This window comes from Myotis myotis, unplaced genomic scaffold (genome assembly GCF_014108235.1).
Source record: "Myotis myotis isolate mMyoMyo1 unplaced genomic scaffold, mMyoMyo1.p scaffold_m19_p_13, whole genome shotgun sequence".
NCBI lineage: Eukaryota > Metazoa > Chordata > Mammalia > Chiroptera > Vespertilionidae > Myotis > Myotis myotis.
Window position 1 is genome coordinate 26531891 of NW_023416317.1, and position 15717 is coordinate 26547607.

The following is a 15717-nucleotide window of genomic DNA, read 5'->3' on the forward strand; positions in this document are numbered from 1 at the left end:
AAGCTGGGGGTGATGCGCTAGAAGTGAGGAAGCTAAGACCTGGGAACTCACTCAAGGGCACAGCCTAGTGGCAGCTGCAGGCATTGCGCGCAGGCCGGGGCGCTCCTCACCACCACGCTGTGCTGTTTGAAGAGCCAGTCCCCAGAGGGGTGTCCGTCCAGGTACCAGGCTGGGCAGAGCAGGCAGGCCTACCTTCCATGCTGCGCTCGGCCACACTGGGGATGTTGCAATACAAGAGAGCTTCGTAAAGCGGGTCCATCCCGGGGGGCTCCGTCACAGGGTCGGGCATGATTCTCTTCCGACTCTTGCTACTCACTCCATTCTTAGCCACGGACACCGGGATGAGGTGGACTGCAAGGGAAGGCAAACAGGTCACGACACATGCAGTCACCGGGGGCACCGAGCATGGCTGCATTTTCACCTTGAATAACTATTCTCTCCCGCGGCACAGACTTCAGTGTAGCAAGAAGTCAGCGTTCCCTCCAAGAACTGCTTCTTGAGCCCCCACTGTGCCCTGCCTCTTTCTCGATGCCATGACCCTCTGCTCACTGATAATTATGTGACACCAGGGGGGCCTCACTCACGGTGGGGAAGGAAGAACTAACTTCATTCAAACGGATGACTTCCTTCCCAACACCCTCTGGATTCTATGAATACGAAGGAAGGAAGCCACCAGCTTTGAGTTTCTACGAAGGGCAGGGCGAGGCATGGGTGTCTGATGTATCTCATTTAATACCATCTGCTGTGCCCTGTGTGGCCCCCAGAGCCCAACCCCAGCACTACGCTCATGTCCGGAAGGAGATGGCTCATCTCAGGATGATTTGCTTCTTTTCATTTTTGTTTATTGTATTGATGGTCCCCACGGAATAGAGAAAAGGAGAGAAAGGCAGGGCCAGGACCTAGCCCACAAGCCCCGCTCTGGCCTTGGGCCGCAGGCCACCTCAGTTACTTCCCCAAACTCAGTGATCCACAGGGTCCGCAGGTAACGTTACAGCCAGGTGTCCGCAGCCAGCTTGTTAGCTGGGAGTCATAGACTTGTCCAAAGACAGGCCAGCGTCTCTCCTCCAGGGCACCAAGCCAATGCCCATGGTCTCTGGCTCCTCTCCCCATGTCAGGGTCTGGCCAGGGGGCAGAGGACACAAATCTAGCTGCATACCTGGCCTTCTTCATGCAGCTCTAGCCTGAAGAACCTGCTGTATGCAAGCCCTTTATAAGTGCCTCAAAACTGATTTTTCCCCCTTTAAATATGTTTTTATTGATTTCAGAGAGAAAGGAAGAGAGAAAGAGAGAAACACTGATATGAGAAACATCGATGGCTGCCTCCTGCATGCTCCCTATTGGGGATTGAGCCTGCAACCGGGGCATGTGCCCTGACAGGGAATTGAACTGGCGACCTTTTGGTGCATGGGACGACACCCAACCAACTGAGCCACACCAGCCAGGGCTCAAAACTGACTTCGCTAGAGCACTGTGGGGGCCCCCACCCCTGGGTCAGACCACCACCCCTCCTTTCCTTTGGGGGAGTGGCTCCTCCCCGAGGCCAGCTGCCTGGGGTGGTGGGGTGTCATGCTGCTCCTCCAGGGCCCTGTGCTTGCCATGCCGACTGCTCCAGGGATGGGGGCCTGACATGAGCCAACTGTGCCAATACAGGCCCTTTCCAAAAAGAGAGGCTTCCCACGGGGAGAGTCCGTGTCACAGGGAGTTAGGCAGCCTCCAGACCCCTGCCTCCTGCCCTCCGTGCCTTAAGCTGTTGTTTCGTCGGACAGCTCTTGTCTGATCACACAGACACCTGGCAGATTAAAGGTAGCTGTTGGGGATCCAGTGAAGGTAAGCACAATGGGGCTAGAGCAGTGATGGCGAACCTATGACACGCGTGTCAGAGGTGACACGCGAACTCATTTTTTTGGTTGATTTTTCTTTGTTAAATGGCATTTAAATATATAAAATAAATATCAAAAATATAAGTCTTTGTTTTACTATGGTTGCAAATATCAAAAAATTTCTATATGTGCCACGGCACCTGAGTTAAGGTTTTTCAAAATGCTGACACTCCGAGCTCAAAAGGTTCGCCATCACTGGGCTAGAATGTGGGCTCAACTCTGTCTCGATTGCTCTGGGCTCAGGTGTCCCACAAGTCACGCCACGGACTGCACCAGAAAAGAGCGTGAGACCCAGGCGAGGCCCCACCATCGGCTTTTTACCCTCCTGGCTCCCGGGCCTGCCTCACCCTCACCCTCAGGCTGAGCTGGCTGCCTCCTTGGGGGTCTGTAGTCACCTCTTCCGTGGGGCTCCTCTTTTCCAGGGTCATCATAGCCTGTCCTCAGTCCCCTGCCCCACAGCTGTCCATGGTTCTGAATGCAGGAGGCAGTGTGGGGCTGGGGGTTCACAGTGGCGAAGACCTGGGGTCAGGTGCTGGCTCTGGTCCCGCCTCGCTGCGCGTGACCTCAGGCAGGCATTCCTGCTTGCTATGTGTCATTTCCTTCATCTGTACAATGGCCCCCAGTGCTGCCACCTGATTTCCCTGACTTCTTCCTCCCGGTAATCTACAGCTCTTCAATTCCCTCTCCTTCGCCCGCCTGCCAAGGAATAATGATTTGTTCTCACAGGCAATTCCCACAATTCCCTCAGTGCTCTTCAATCCACTAAGTTGCCTTAAATGCCCAATCTGTCTGTACCGTGCCCTGAATATAAAAATGTCTGCGTGTAATTCTCAAGTATCAACCAGAACCACAACACCGGCGCCCACAGCTTTGTTATCTGCCTTCGGTTATTTGTTTTGAAAGGCCTGGGTGGGAATCGGGTTTACAGGTAAAATGTGAAAATCAAATCCCCATCTGTACACGCTGAGACACTTGGTTTTACACAGACGAGATGGAGCGGGGGAATCCACAGTTCCCACTGTGACCTACCCACTTTGGGCCACGACAGAAGACCAGCCTTTTCTTGTTACCCTCATTCCTCATCATTCCCTGTTTCTCACTCGTGTTGCCTCATGGGGAGCCACTGTCAGAATCCAGTCAGTGCTTTGGGTGCCAGTGATGAGAGCCAGGAAATCACAACAGGGGTGACTCCCGGGGTTGGGGGCTCAGCTCCTGCCCTAGGCGGTCCCCAAGCTCTTATCTCCGGACATCTGCCATTGAGACCCACGGGACCGCCAGAGTGCGGGGCAGAGCCCGCCGCGGCCTGCACCCGAGCCATGTGCAGCCTCTCGGGGGGCCACTGACAACTGGCCTCGACCTAACGGGGTCCTCTGGGTTACATGATATTCTCCAAATCATGACAGAAACCAGCATCACAGAGATTCCAGGACAGGACCCCACCCCCTCCCCAAATAACTGTGGAAAGAATGTCAGCCTCCTTAACCATCTCAGGGCATAGATCCCCTCTGCCTCACCTTTGAGAGTCTCATAAAAGCTACTGATCCTCACCCTTGAAAAAGGACCATATATGCAAACTTTTGATTTTGATTTCTGGGGGTTCATGGGACCCCTGAAACCACACGAGACAATATGGACATCTGTGGACTCAGGCTAAGGACCAAGCTCTCTGTGTGCACACCTGACTTTACCCTCTTATTCAGGATTCAGATTCTGCCCTCATGGATTAAAAAAACTGTGGTATATATGTACCATATACATATATGGAATATTACTCAGCCATAAAAATATTAAATCTTACCATTTGTGACAGCATGGATGGACCTAGAGGGCATTATGCTAAGTGAAATAAGTCAGCCAGAGAAAGACAAACACTGTGTGATTTCACTCATAGGTGGAATCTAAAGAACAGAATAAACTGATGAACAGAATAGAAGCAGATTCATAGATACAGAGAACTGGTGGTTACCAGAGGGGAGGGGGGTTGGGGCACTGGGTGAAAAAGGTGAAGGGACTAAGAAGCACAAATGGGTAGTTACAAAACAGTCACAGGGAAGTAAGCAAAGCAGGAAATACAGTTAATAAGCTATTACAATACCTATTACAATAACTATTACAATAACTATTGCAATAACTATGTACGGTGCCGGTTGGGGTGCCGGAAATATCAAAAGAAGCACTACGTAAAGTATATGATTACCTAACCACTAAGCTGTACACCAGAAACCAATAGAAATGAAATGTAAAGAAATAAAAGAGTCTGCCCTCAAGCCCTCATTCCTGATCAGCTTCACACATTGCCCCGTCCAAATCCTTCCCTCAAGGGGGGGGGGGGGGAGGGGGGGCTGCTGCAAGACCACAGGGGTTCACTCTGATGACCGCTTGCTGCACTCTATATGGACTTTCTCTCTTTCTCTCTCTCTGTTAAAAATGCCATCAGCTTGGAACAGGAGCTCTATGGCCAAGACAGCAGGGAGTGGGGTCCTGAGCTGGTCAGCGCGCGCAGTGAGGCAGCTCCACCTGGGCGGCTCCCCGTGTGCCTGGCTCGCCCCCTCGGGGGTTACTGCCATGTAAACACGTCTGGAGCGTTCTCTCCTAAGCTGGCTCTCTTCATACAGCCCGGCGATCCGCAAACACTCCCTTCACTAACACTCTCTAGTGTTATTAGTTTAGCTCCTCTAGATGGGAGATCCCTTCTTCTCAATGCTGCTGACCACCCGTGCACACGCAACACACACAGGTGTTCCCACGTAAAAGTTAATATTTTATGACAAGCTTCCAAGTCGATGGAGACAGGTCTATGTAATCGCAGAGTAAAGGATGCAGGAGTGTTTACTATTGGACACTGGTTGCCTTCTCCCTTCTTCCTGTTATAAGCAAGGCCGCAATGAACACCTGTACTTAGCAGAAATTCTCTAGGATCAGAAGAAAGAAAAGAAAAGAAAAGAAAAGAAAAGAAAAGAAAAGAAAAGAAAAGAAAAGAAAAGAAAAGAAAAGAAAAGAAAGGGAATTGGAGGAGGGAGGGAGGGAGGGAGGGAGAGAGGGAGGCCACCTAGGAAGAAAACGAGCAATGACCCACAAACATGTGTCCGAAGGTCCTGCTACATGATGTTCCCACCCCCTCCAGTGTAAGTACATGAGCTTAAAATGTTGTGATGGAAGTTGACTCGTCAGAATTAATTTTGTCGCTAATCTACAGAATTTTCTTCACCCACAGACACTTAACTCTATGTGGTAGCTGCACATGAAGCGTTCAGAGGAAACTCAGAAATTAGTCGGAAAATAAACCTCCAAGAAAAGGATCAAAGTTAATTTAAAAATACTAAATAAAACATGTTAGTGATGATGATGCTATGGGGATATGACAGAACTCTTCAGTTAAAAATGCAAGTCCTCATTATTAATTCCCCATTCTATTCAAATCGAACTCACCAAAATAAAAACCCGGGAAGCACCTTATTATAGCTTTGAAAATAGAGGAGACAGAACATGCCACCCTTGGTGTTCTAAGGGTTACATTCCCAAACCTTTGCCACCAAAACGTAGCAATATTCATGAATCCCCAAGTTTGCACATACCCCTGTGGAATATGTTTTTCTGCATAAAATATACACCTGACACAGAGGAAAGAAGGACAAAGTCCCCCGCCTGGACGGCGGGACCTGGCCTGGTGAGCAACTGAGCTCAATCTCGGCTATTGTCGCCAGAATTGGTGCCTCCACCACATGCCTCGGACCTTCAGGGACGCCCACAAGTAGTTGGAGCTGCAAACGCTAAGGAGAGCGACCTTACAGAGCAACGGAAGCTGAAGCAGCCAGGGTCTGAAGGACCAGGCGTGGTGTGTGTCCTTTCAGGGACCCCGGCTTTCCTATTCAGAGGCAATTTTCTTCTATTTCTACGCTATTCTACCAAGCATGGCGGTTCGCCTCCTGAGCATATGACAGATGCAAAGCAGCCTAAGGCGGGGATGTGGGGGCTGGAAGACACAGGAAAATGATGGCTCTGCAGGGAAGAAAGGTGCTGAGGGACTACAGAACACACACACATAGCCCACATGCACACACCCACGACATGCACACACATACCCCACATGCACCCCCCCACCTCACATGCACACACGACATGCACACACATACCCCACATGCACACCCCCCACACACCCCACATGCACACACCCATGACATGCTCACCCCCACACACTCCACATGCACACACACAAACCACATGCACACACCCCCACATGCACACACACCACACATGCACACACACCACACATGCACACACATACCACATGCACACACCACACATGCACACACACAAACCACATGCACACACCCCACGTGCACACACCCACAACATGCACACACATACCCCACATGCACACACCCCACACACCCCACATGCACACACACAAACCACATGCACATACCCCCATATGCACACACACACACCACACATGCACACACACCACACATGCACACACATACCACATGCACACACACCACACACACATGCACGCACCACATGTACACATGCAAACCACATGCACACGCACCACATGCACACACACAACTCAGACTCACCACACACACATCATTCACACTTACCACACATACACCACCCCAACACACGTACCACCCACTCCCACACCACCACACATCACACACACATATACACATACACATATACAACTGAGACTCAGCACACACACACATCATTCACACACTCACATCCCACATACACCACCCCCACACACAGAGCTGGGTAAGCTGGGCTCCTCAGCTGCCCACCTGAGAACTTGGGGTAGTTGCCTGCCTCCCTTGGCTCAGGGCCCCACCCCTCCGCTGCTGTTCTGTCTCCTTCACGGCCTCTCTGCCTCCATCTGCCCAGATTTCCTCTTTTCCCTTGATCTGCATCACCAGGCACAAACCCCAGAGATGAGCTGAGGAGGCTGGGAGGGTGGGAATGTGGAGAAAGAGAGAGCTCACACTCCCGAAAGGGCGGCCCCACCCAGCTGCTCAGGGACTGTGGGTCTTGGCTTGCTGGGCAGTCTGGTTTTTAAAGGAGGAGTTGGAGGTTTATGTGAAATTGCCTAGCTTTAAAACATTGGTAAATAAATTTTAAAATGTGAAAACACGGTTGAGCCAAACAAAAACAAACCTACAGGCTGTCGGTCTGGAGTGGCTTCCACATGCTCCTGGGAGACCTGGTCTCCCCAAGAGGATACCAAGTCCCCAAATAGGGGCTCCGGACAGGGGCTCCTGGGCTCAGCCCCTGAAATCACCCGCTGGCAGGACACCACACCATTCACACCCCGCCCACGTGGGCCTTCAGCACCTCCGGTGCCCCAGCTCTTCCTCCTGCTCTGCCCCAGCTCCTCCAGTTGTCGGCACCTCATCCTGCCTCTCCTCTTGCTCCTCTTGCTCTCCCTGGGCCTCCTCGCCCTGCCCCAGAGAGCCATCAGCCCTGCTGGGTGACCTCCTAGCCTATGTCCGGGGCGTTTCCTTCAGCCTTCAGCACACGTATCCCATATGGACATGAGGCGTTTATGTGAGCGAATGCGTGAATGCACGGGTGAAGGAAGCATCTATTGAACTACCCAAGCCAAACTCCCACGTGCCCCCGGGTTGCCTCCAGCATTGCCCACTCACCAGCCTCTGAACAGGTAGCACCTAAAATTGTGTTCACTAGACTCACCCCGGGGGCCTGTTATGAATGCAGATTCTGGGTCCCACTCATACCAAGACTGCGAGTCTGCAGCGAGGGGTCCAGAAGGTGCTCTCTTTTTTTGCTTTTGGAACATGCATTCTACAAGCTCCTGGGCCGCTCTGATCAGGAGACCACACATTGGCAAACGCTATACCAAACTGGGGTCTTTCCAAGACACAAATCTGATGGTGTCTTCCCTGCTTCCGTGGCTCCCCGCACCTGCAAGATACAATGTGATGGTGGCGGTGCCCTGGCCTGTGTCCACCTTCACAGCTACACACAGGTGACTAGCCTCAGCTTCTCTTGCTCTGCCTTTGCATTCCCATCTCCGTCAGCCAGGAATGCCCATCCCAGCTTCCTCCTTGGCCAACTCCTACTCATCTCTCAAGGATGAAGCTCAGATGAACCCCTTCTGAGAGTCTTCTCTGACCTCCAAGGTCAGTTTCTTGTCCTCTACCCTCCCATGTCACCCTGCCATAAATTCTCTATTTCATTTTATTTAACAAACACGCATACAGTGATTACTGTGTCAGGCACTATTCTAAGTGTTGTATAAATATCAGTTTACTTAATCCTTTGCCAACCTTATGGAATAGGAACTCTCATTATCCCCATTTTACAGATGAGGAAACTGAGGCACAGAGAAGGGAAATAATGTGCCACACAGCTGGCAAGCGGAGGACAGGGATTCGATCGAGGCAGTCTGGCGCCAGAGTCCATGTTCTTTCTCATGCTGCCGCCTCTGACGGGTCCTAGCGCATTGCACACTGTGTCCTAGGCACCTGCTCCTGACTCTCCACTAGACAGAGAGCTTCTGCAGCCGGGAGAGATTAACCTCCCAGCCCAGGGCCTCGCAAACTGCAAACTCAGGGAAGCTCCGCTGAAGGACAGAGCTGTGCACGCTCATGACCCGGGATCGACAAGGAACACACAAGTCTGAAGGAACCTGAGTCTGAAGTGACTTCAAATGGGATCAGGTGCAATGAGCTGCCTCACAGTCTACTCTTCAGAGAGTGGCGCTCCAGAGGTGGCACACCACCCGCTCCACCTCCACGGACGCTTGACTGAGATGTGTCTCCATCGCCACGCAGAACAGGCCCGACTCCTCCTGCAGGAAGGGCTCTTCCCTATTGCACACAACCCTGGCTTTACTTCTGCAGGGCAATTACCTGGGGATCGGATTCTCCCTTGGAACCTGCTCTGGTCAATTGGGCTGAGGAAGGTGACCCCAGATACAGGTGCCATGTGCCAATTTAGATTAACTCCTACCACAGCCAATGAACTCAGATAAAAAACAAATAAATGTATGATGTATTACACACACACACACACACACACACACACGCACACACACACACACACGCACGCACACTCACTCAGCTAGAGTTAACACAAGCCTCTGCAGCCTCTGAAGCAGCAAAAGCCCTGGTTTCTGAGGGCGGTGGGACTCTGTACTGCTGCTGAAAAGGTTTATGCTGATTAGGCTTCCGGAGCCAAGGGGGTTCCCACAAGCTCTCTGTTCTCACACCAACACTGCAAAGCAACAACCATGATAACAACAACCATGATCAACTCCATTTTACAGGAGAAACAGAGGCTCCAGGAGGTCAAGCTTGCCCAAGGGCACGGCCCAAGGGCACACGCTGCTGAGAGGCAGAGCACCCTTCAAACCCAGGGCGCTGACTCCAGAGCCTGCCTGCTCCTGTGCCGCTGCCATTGGGGGAATGCGAGCTGGAACAGTGACATGAGCATGAAAGGAGCGCCCAGGAAAGGCTGTGCGGGAGCAGGGAAATGGACGATTACGCATGAGCAGAAAAAGGAAAAACGACGAATCGTTCACGAGTCCTCACAGCCCGACGGCCTTTCCCTGTTGTGCTCAAGGAGTCCCTCAATCTGCGGTGTTATTTCCCCCCTTGTGCTCACTTTAACCGGAATAACTAAAGATATTCATGCCTAGTTGCTCCCTTCTACAATTTAAAAATCAGGAACTTTGGAATGTCTCTATTTCAAAACTCAAAAACATCAAGGACTTGAAAATACAAACGGAATGATTTTCATTAAAGGCTATTAGCATATAGCAGATATTAGTACCACTTAAAATAAACGTATTTTGAGAAACTATGAACTGCATCTTAACCTTTTTTATCCTTTCTCTACCACCTCTACTCCTGACATTTAGAGAAATGCCTAACACACATAAGCACTTAATAAATATATGTGAGTTCACAAACACACTTTCTGTATCAAGGGAGAGAAAAATGCTTATTTGAAAAACCCGATTTTTAAAACTGTAACCTGTGTCATAACTTTCTCATGTTCAAAACATCAGAAAAAGAAAATTACCAACAGGACAAAAGAAAATACACAATCATTTGCAGAAGTAAAACTGTACTGTTTACTTAAAGCATGAGAAAACCAAGTTATATCTGATTGCCTCAACCATATCCCTTAAAATAATTGTAAGTGCTAATTTGATATTCAAAAATTAGTAAAAAAGAAACGGTGAAGAAAAGTCCCTGTATTTCAGGGTAGGAATAAAAACGTAAGTGGTACTCAAGCATCTATCTTCGTATCATAAATTAGTGAAGTTTCTAACACCATAAAAATTAGCAACCAACCAAGCAATTAAATAAAGCAATTACACTCCATTGCCACAGACGTGGGTAAATGCCAAAATTACATGTTACCTAGAAGCAGAAGAGCAGTCAGAGCATCCATATCTCAACAGCTTTCCGAACGGCAACGCATCCAAGAAGGAGAGAGCTCAGACCCACGCAGACTAATTTGCCCTGAAAAATTTTCCTTTCAGAAAGTATGGCTGAAAATTGGCTCTCCTCAAACAGAAGGGACTTTCACAAGAGTTATATAAGCAAAACACACAGGCCAATTCAGTGACGTGGGCACCACCTCATGCAAAAGCAACGCAGCCAACACAAGTAACCCCCATTCACGTCCCAGATCCCAGCAGCTTTTCAGAATAAAAATCCAGGCCGATTGGAACCTCCCACCTCTGCAACCCAAGGATGGAAAATTTTTAATGAAAAGTTACACACAATTAAACAACTGAGAGTCCTAGCACACTTTTTGGAAAGGATTCCTACTTTCTGGTTCGTTAACCATCTGGAATATCTTTAAACTTCCTCTGTGCGCCTAATCTTGAAGGCTTTTCCTATTCTGGACGGATAAATGAGTCCTTTAAATTCTTTCTACGGTTAGAGATAGGCTGTCATATGCACCCGATGGGTGCATGGAGTCGGCCACAAACTGGAGGTGAATCAGGGAAACTTGCTCAAAGCCTCCTCTCTTCAAACCACTTTTTCCAAATGCCAATCTCTCCCACGTTCATGGAACACCCCACTTTCCAAGCCACCTGCTCGGTTCCCATCATTCAAACTGCGGCAGAAACGCCACCTCCTCACAGAGCCATCCTCGGCGGTGATGGGTGCCAACCACTTGTCTCCCGCCCATGAGGGTGAGGAAGTAAATGGAGGGAAGGCAGGCGACAGCAGGAACACCATTGCCAGCATGGCGCAGACGGGGAGAGGGAAGCAGGGTCAGCCAGCTTTTCAGAGCAGGCGGAGATTCATTCATTCACCTAACAAACAGCATGAAACACCTACTGTGTGGTGGGCAGTGCAGTTCCTTAGGTACCGAGGGAAACAAGGTGTGGACCCCTCACTCAGAGAGCAGACAGTCGCTTAGGAGGAAAAGATACAAGAACTGAAAATGATGATAGCGCACGGTTAGTGCAAGAAGGAAACTGAGTCAGGACGATGTACATCAAAGAAGCACCAGACTCGGCTTGGGGCCCTGGAAGGTTCCTGGAGGCGAAAAGGGCTGAGTGAAGGGAGAGGCGGGGAAAGGTAGGGAGGTGAGGAGGAGAGCACTCCAGGCAGAGGGGCCGGCGGGATCCGGGCACAGAACAGGCTGGATATGGAGAGAATGCCAAGCAACTGGGCAAGGCTGTGTCATCAAGTCCAAGGTGAGAGAGGCCACAGGATGGCGAAGGGCCTCCGACACCATGGGCCATCGGTGAAAGGTTACAACCAAGGGTTGTAGGGCCAGATCTGTGTTTGAGGACGGTGCATGGATCTGGGCCCAGCCTGTCCCAGTGAAGGGCAAAGTGCTGGGCAGGGAGGTCTGGGGCCTGGCTTCACTGGCCGAGCTCTCGCCTCACCACACACAATTTCCCTGCTGCCCAGGGGGCTGAGTTTCATACCTAATGCCCCCACCCTCCCCAACAACTCCCACCCACTTCCCACTGAACATAAAATAGACACCAACCCGCCAAGAACCAGCCAGAAGGTCAAATACCTCAGCTCGGAGTGGCTTGGCATGACGAGAAAACAAGCTGGGCCACTCAGTGTCTCTGGGAAGCTAAGAATCCGGGAATAACCAGGCAGTTTAGGAATCTGTGCAGAAGCCAAAAATGGGCCACAAGGCCTAGTGAGCGCTCTTGTCCCTCGGCCAAGAAAGATGCCGGAACAATTCAGGGGTTTAGGATTCCTGCTCCCAGCCATCCGCCATTAGCTCCAGTAATAAAAAGACTCGGTTGTTTTCAACCCCACTGTCCACTTGGACGACAGAGGCTTTGGGGCGGGCCACTTGCTCACCTGGAGGGCTCTGTGTTTCAGAGTGAGACCCCCCCCCTTCCGGATACTCACAGAACTGCAGGCTGAGGCTCAGGAGGGCCAGCAGCGCAGCGAGCGCCAGCAGCAGCAAGAAGCGATTGCGGAAAAGCATTATTATTTGTTCTGTCTCCTCCTCATGGTTTCACCTCAAACCGGGAACATGCCCTGTGAACAAAGCAGAGGCAATAAGCATGTGTTCTGAGTTTGGCAACTGATGAAAATAATCCAATTAGCCCAGGCCTTCGGCAGGCAGACGTGAGTCCTAGCGGGAGAACAATGGGGAGCTTCGGGTTCTGTCTCTGCCCCCAAAGGAGGCCGCCAAGAATGGGTCTGCCAGATTAATAAGAGGAAACCAGTTCGTGAATGGCTCATTTATCTGATATCAACAGGGAATGAGATACTTTACAGCGTGACCTTTCCAAAGAAGAAGGTAAAGGAAGTTTATTGAGCACTTACTAGAACAGTGTGCCAGACAGTGTTTCCAGGACCAGCTCACGCTCACCCCATTTTGACCCCCAACTACTATCTGTCTGTCTGTCTGTCTGTCTCTCTCTCAACTACCCTAGCTTCGAGTCTTATGTTCTTTTTTAAAATATATTTTTATTCATTTCAGAGAGGAAGGGAGAGGGAGAGATAGATACATCAATGATGAGAGAGAATCATTGATTGGCTGCCTCCTGCACACCCCCTACAGGGGATTGAGCCCACAACTCAGGCATGTACCCTTGACTGGAATCGAACCCGGGACCCTTCAGTTCCCAGGCTAACGCTCTATCCACTGAGCCAAACCAGCTAGGGCTGCCTCTTTTTTTTGATGAACGTTTTGCTAAGATGACTCTGGTCTTTATTTTTAACATTAACCTGAACACCAATCACTGCGATGTATGCCACAGTAACGCCCTTAGGGGCCGGTGGGGTGTGCCTGAGGACTTGTTTCTACAAGCAGCCCTTTCTGCTAATTAGAGGCCTTCCCGCCCCCCTTGACCATTGAGCTATTTCAGCTGCATCTACAGGTCTTCCTGCAGCCCCACCCACCTCAGAGCTGTGCACAAGGGCTCTAAAAAAATGTTGCAGAAGGCCCTACATGACCCTGCTGTGAAGGAAAGAAAAAGTGAATGTTCCTTATAGGTTTTTCCCCGTCACTCTTAGATACCAAGTTTATTTCCTGGTCTCATTTGCATTTGAAGTAGAACTTGAAAACCACACTTTTCAGGAAAGGGTCTTCAACTAGAATAAAATTAAAACAGTCCTTTCCAACTGGATTTTATCAGCAGAATCTTTTCCACCTTCAAACACAATCTCTTTCAGAGCCCAGACAGACATGATCAGATAAAAGCTCACCTGCTGACGTGGTGAGTGTGGCACCACTTTGTGAATATACGAAAAACCACTAAACTGCACACTAAGTGACTTGTACGCTATGTGGATTCTAGCTCAGTAAAGTTTTTTAATTTAATTTTGTTTTGTTTTTAAAGCCTATTTGCAGGGCATGAAGCAGCAGCCAGAACCCTGGAATCCCCTGGTCCCCATCCCCAACCCCACCAGGGCCCTGCAAAGGAGTCTGAGAACCACTCCTGTCAGGCTTATGTCAGAGAACATCTGCTAAAAGATTGACGTAAATACACATGTATCCCACAACGGGGTCTGGACATCTGGCAACCAGCATTTCTGTTAACAAATAGATCCCAACTTTACACCTTCAAAGGAACACTGCTGCTGGCCCCTTAGTTACTGCCGCCCACTAAGGGCCAGTGCCTCGTGTCCCAAGACGTCTGCACCTCTTCCTGGGACACTCCCCTCCTTGCCCGGTGGTGTCTCTTGCTTCGGCACCTCAGAGAGCAGACCTGCCTCTTGGTGGCTCTGCACTTGGGCGTGGGAGGTCAGGGCTTTCCTTCTGGTGCTGGGCCACGTCCGGCCCTCAACCACTTCCTGCCTCCAGTCTCTCGGAGGATTTTCCCATCACACTTACTGGCAGCTGTGGCTACTAGAACGCCGAAGCCTGCGCCCTTTGGTTTTAGCAGACACGGCCTTTGCATACGAGGATGAACCGCAAGATGGTCAGAGTTGTCTTCACGTGGGCATTAGGTGGAAACAGTGCTACTTGCTGAGGAACATCCCAGGCTGACAGCACGGTGGATTCGTTGCCGTGATGACCCCCAATTTGTTCGTGCCTTTCTGGATCAATGGCCTTGTGTAGTCTCCTCCCACATGGACGCTAAGCCTTGGCCAATGGGACAACAGCTAGTGAGCGACTTGGAAAGTCCTAATGTATTGGGGCTTGTCCTCCCTTGCTGCTTTTGGAACTCTAAGACCACCATGTGCCGATACCGGACTAGCAGCTGGCGGATGACAGACCAGGCGCAGGCAGGGCTGCAAACAACCAGCCTGCCAATCACCACACACGTGAGCGAGGCCATCCCCGAGCATCCAGCCCAGCCACGCCACCAGCAGATGGCTATCAGGAGGGTCAGCCCAGACTAAAAGAACCATGAAACCAACCCACTCAGCACAAGCAAATGTAATGGTTGCTGTTTTAAGCCACTACATTCTGGGAGCTTGATATAAAACAAAGAAACTGATACAATAAAGAGGAAATGCCTAGCGTCTTTACTAGGAATTTCTTCTTTTTCTTTTTTTTAAATTGATTTCAGAGAGGAAGGGAAAGGGAGAGAGAGAGATAGAAACATCAGTGATGAGAGAGAATCATTAATTGGCTGCCTTCTGCACACTCCCGACTGGAGATCGAGCCCGCAACCCAGGCATGTGCCCTTGACTGGAATCAAACCCGGGACCCTTCAGTCCACAGGCTGACGCTCTATCCACTGAGCCAAACCAGTTAGGGCATTAGGAATTTCTAAGCCAGGGTCTAGTCCTCACATCCTCATCTGCAGGCGTCATTTACAAAGCTCCATCTTGTCTGCATTCTTCAATACGCTGAGTGCTCTTTGGAAAAAAAGGGCTATATTTAGTTCTAGACTTAAAATACTGAGGACGTGCTGGGTTAACCAGATGGCTGGGATCACGTGACTGCCTCACTGCTTTTAGTTTTCAGGCTACTGACATCTCTGCGTAGCTGATGCTGTGCACTTGATGACACAGGCCTTGATCTGGGAGCACCCCCCTTCCCCTCGACACCGTCTGGGTTTCTGCGCCCCACTCCCCTTCTGGCTCTCCCTTGGCAGCTGCCAAATGCCGGGTAATGGTCAGAGTCTCGCTGCCTCCGCTTGTGGGAGGGACCAGCGTGGTGTGATAAACACAGCCCTGGAGTGATGAGCACATGCTTTACTCTGGAGCCTAGTTCCTGAGGTAACTAGGAGAGGAAGGCCATGCTTTGTTCTTAATTTTTAAAAAATGACTATAATGATGACATAATCCAAAATTCACACGGACTGGAAGATATTTGTGTTTGCACCTGGAACTAGGACGCCATCCAGTGTGAGTGTGTGAGTGTGTGTGTGTGTGTGTGCACACGCGCTCCCTACCCTTGTTCACGCCCAACA

General features: G+C 50.4%; 1 protein-coding gene across 6 annotated transcripts in view; it reads right to left on the reverse strand.

Annotated features, from left to right (window-relative positions):
• Positions 1–15717, reverse strand: part of PXYLP1 (2-phosphoxylose phosphatase 1) — a 64284-nt gene that overhangs the window by 14952 nt on the left and 33615 nt on the right. For 5 of the 6 annotated variants that reach the window (XM_036332384.1, XM_036332383.1, XM_036332388.1 and 2 more), the window contains 2 exons: positions 12251–12382; positions 193–351 (listed from right to left, as the gene is read on the reverse strand). In XM_036332384.1, coding sequence (XP_036188277.1) covers positions 193–351; positions 12251–12329 — 238 coding nt within the window. In that variant the 5' untranslated portion in view covers positions 12330–12382. Of the gene's footprint in view, positions 1–192; positions 352–10273; positions 10540–12250; positions 12383–15717 lie in introns of those variants that run through there. The other variant, XM_036332389.1, reaches the window with a different exon arrangement.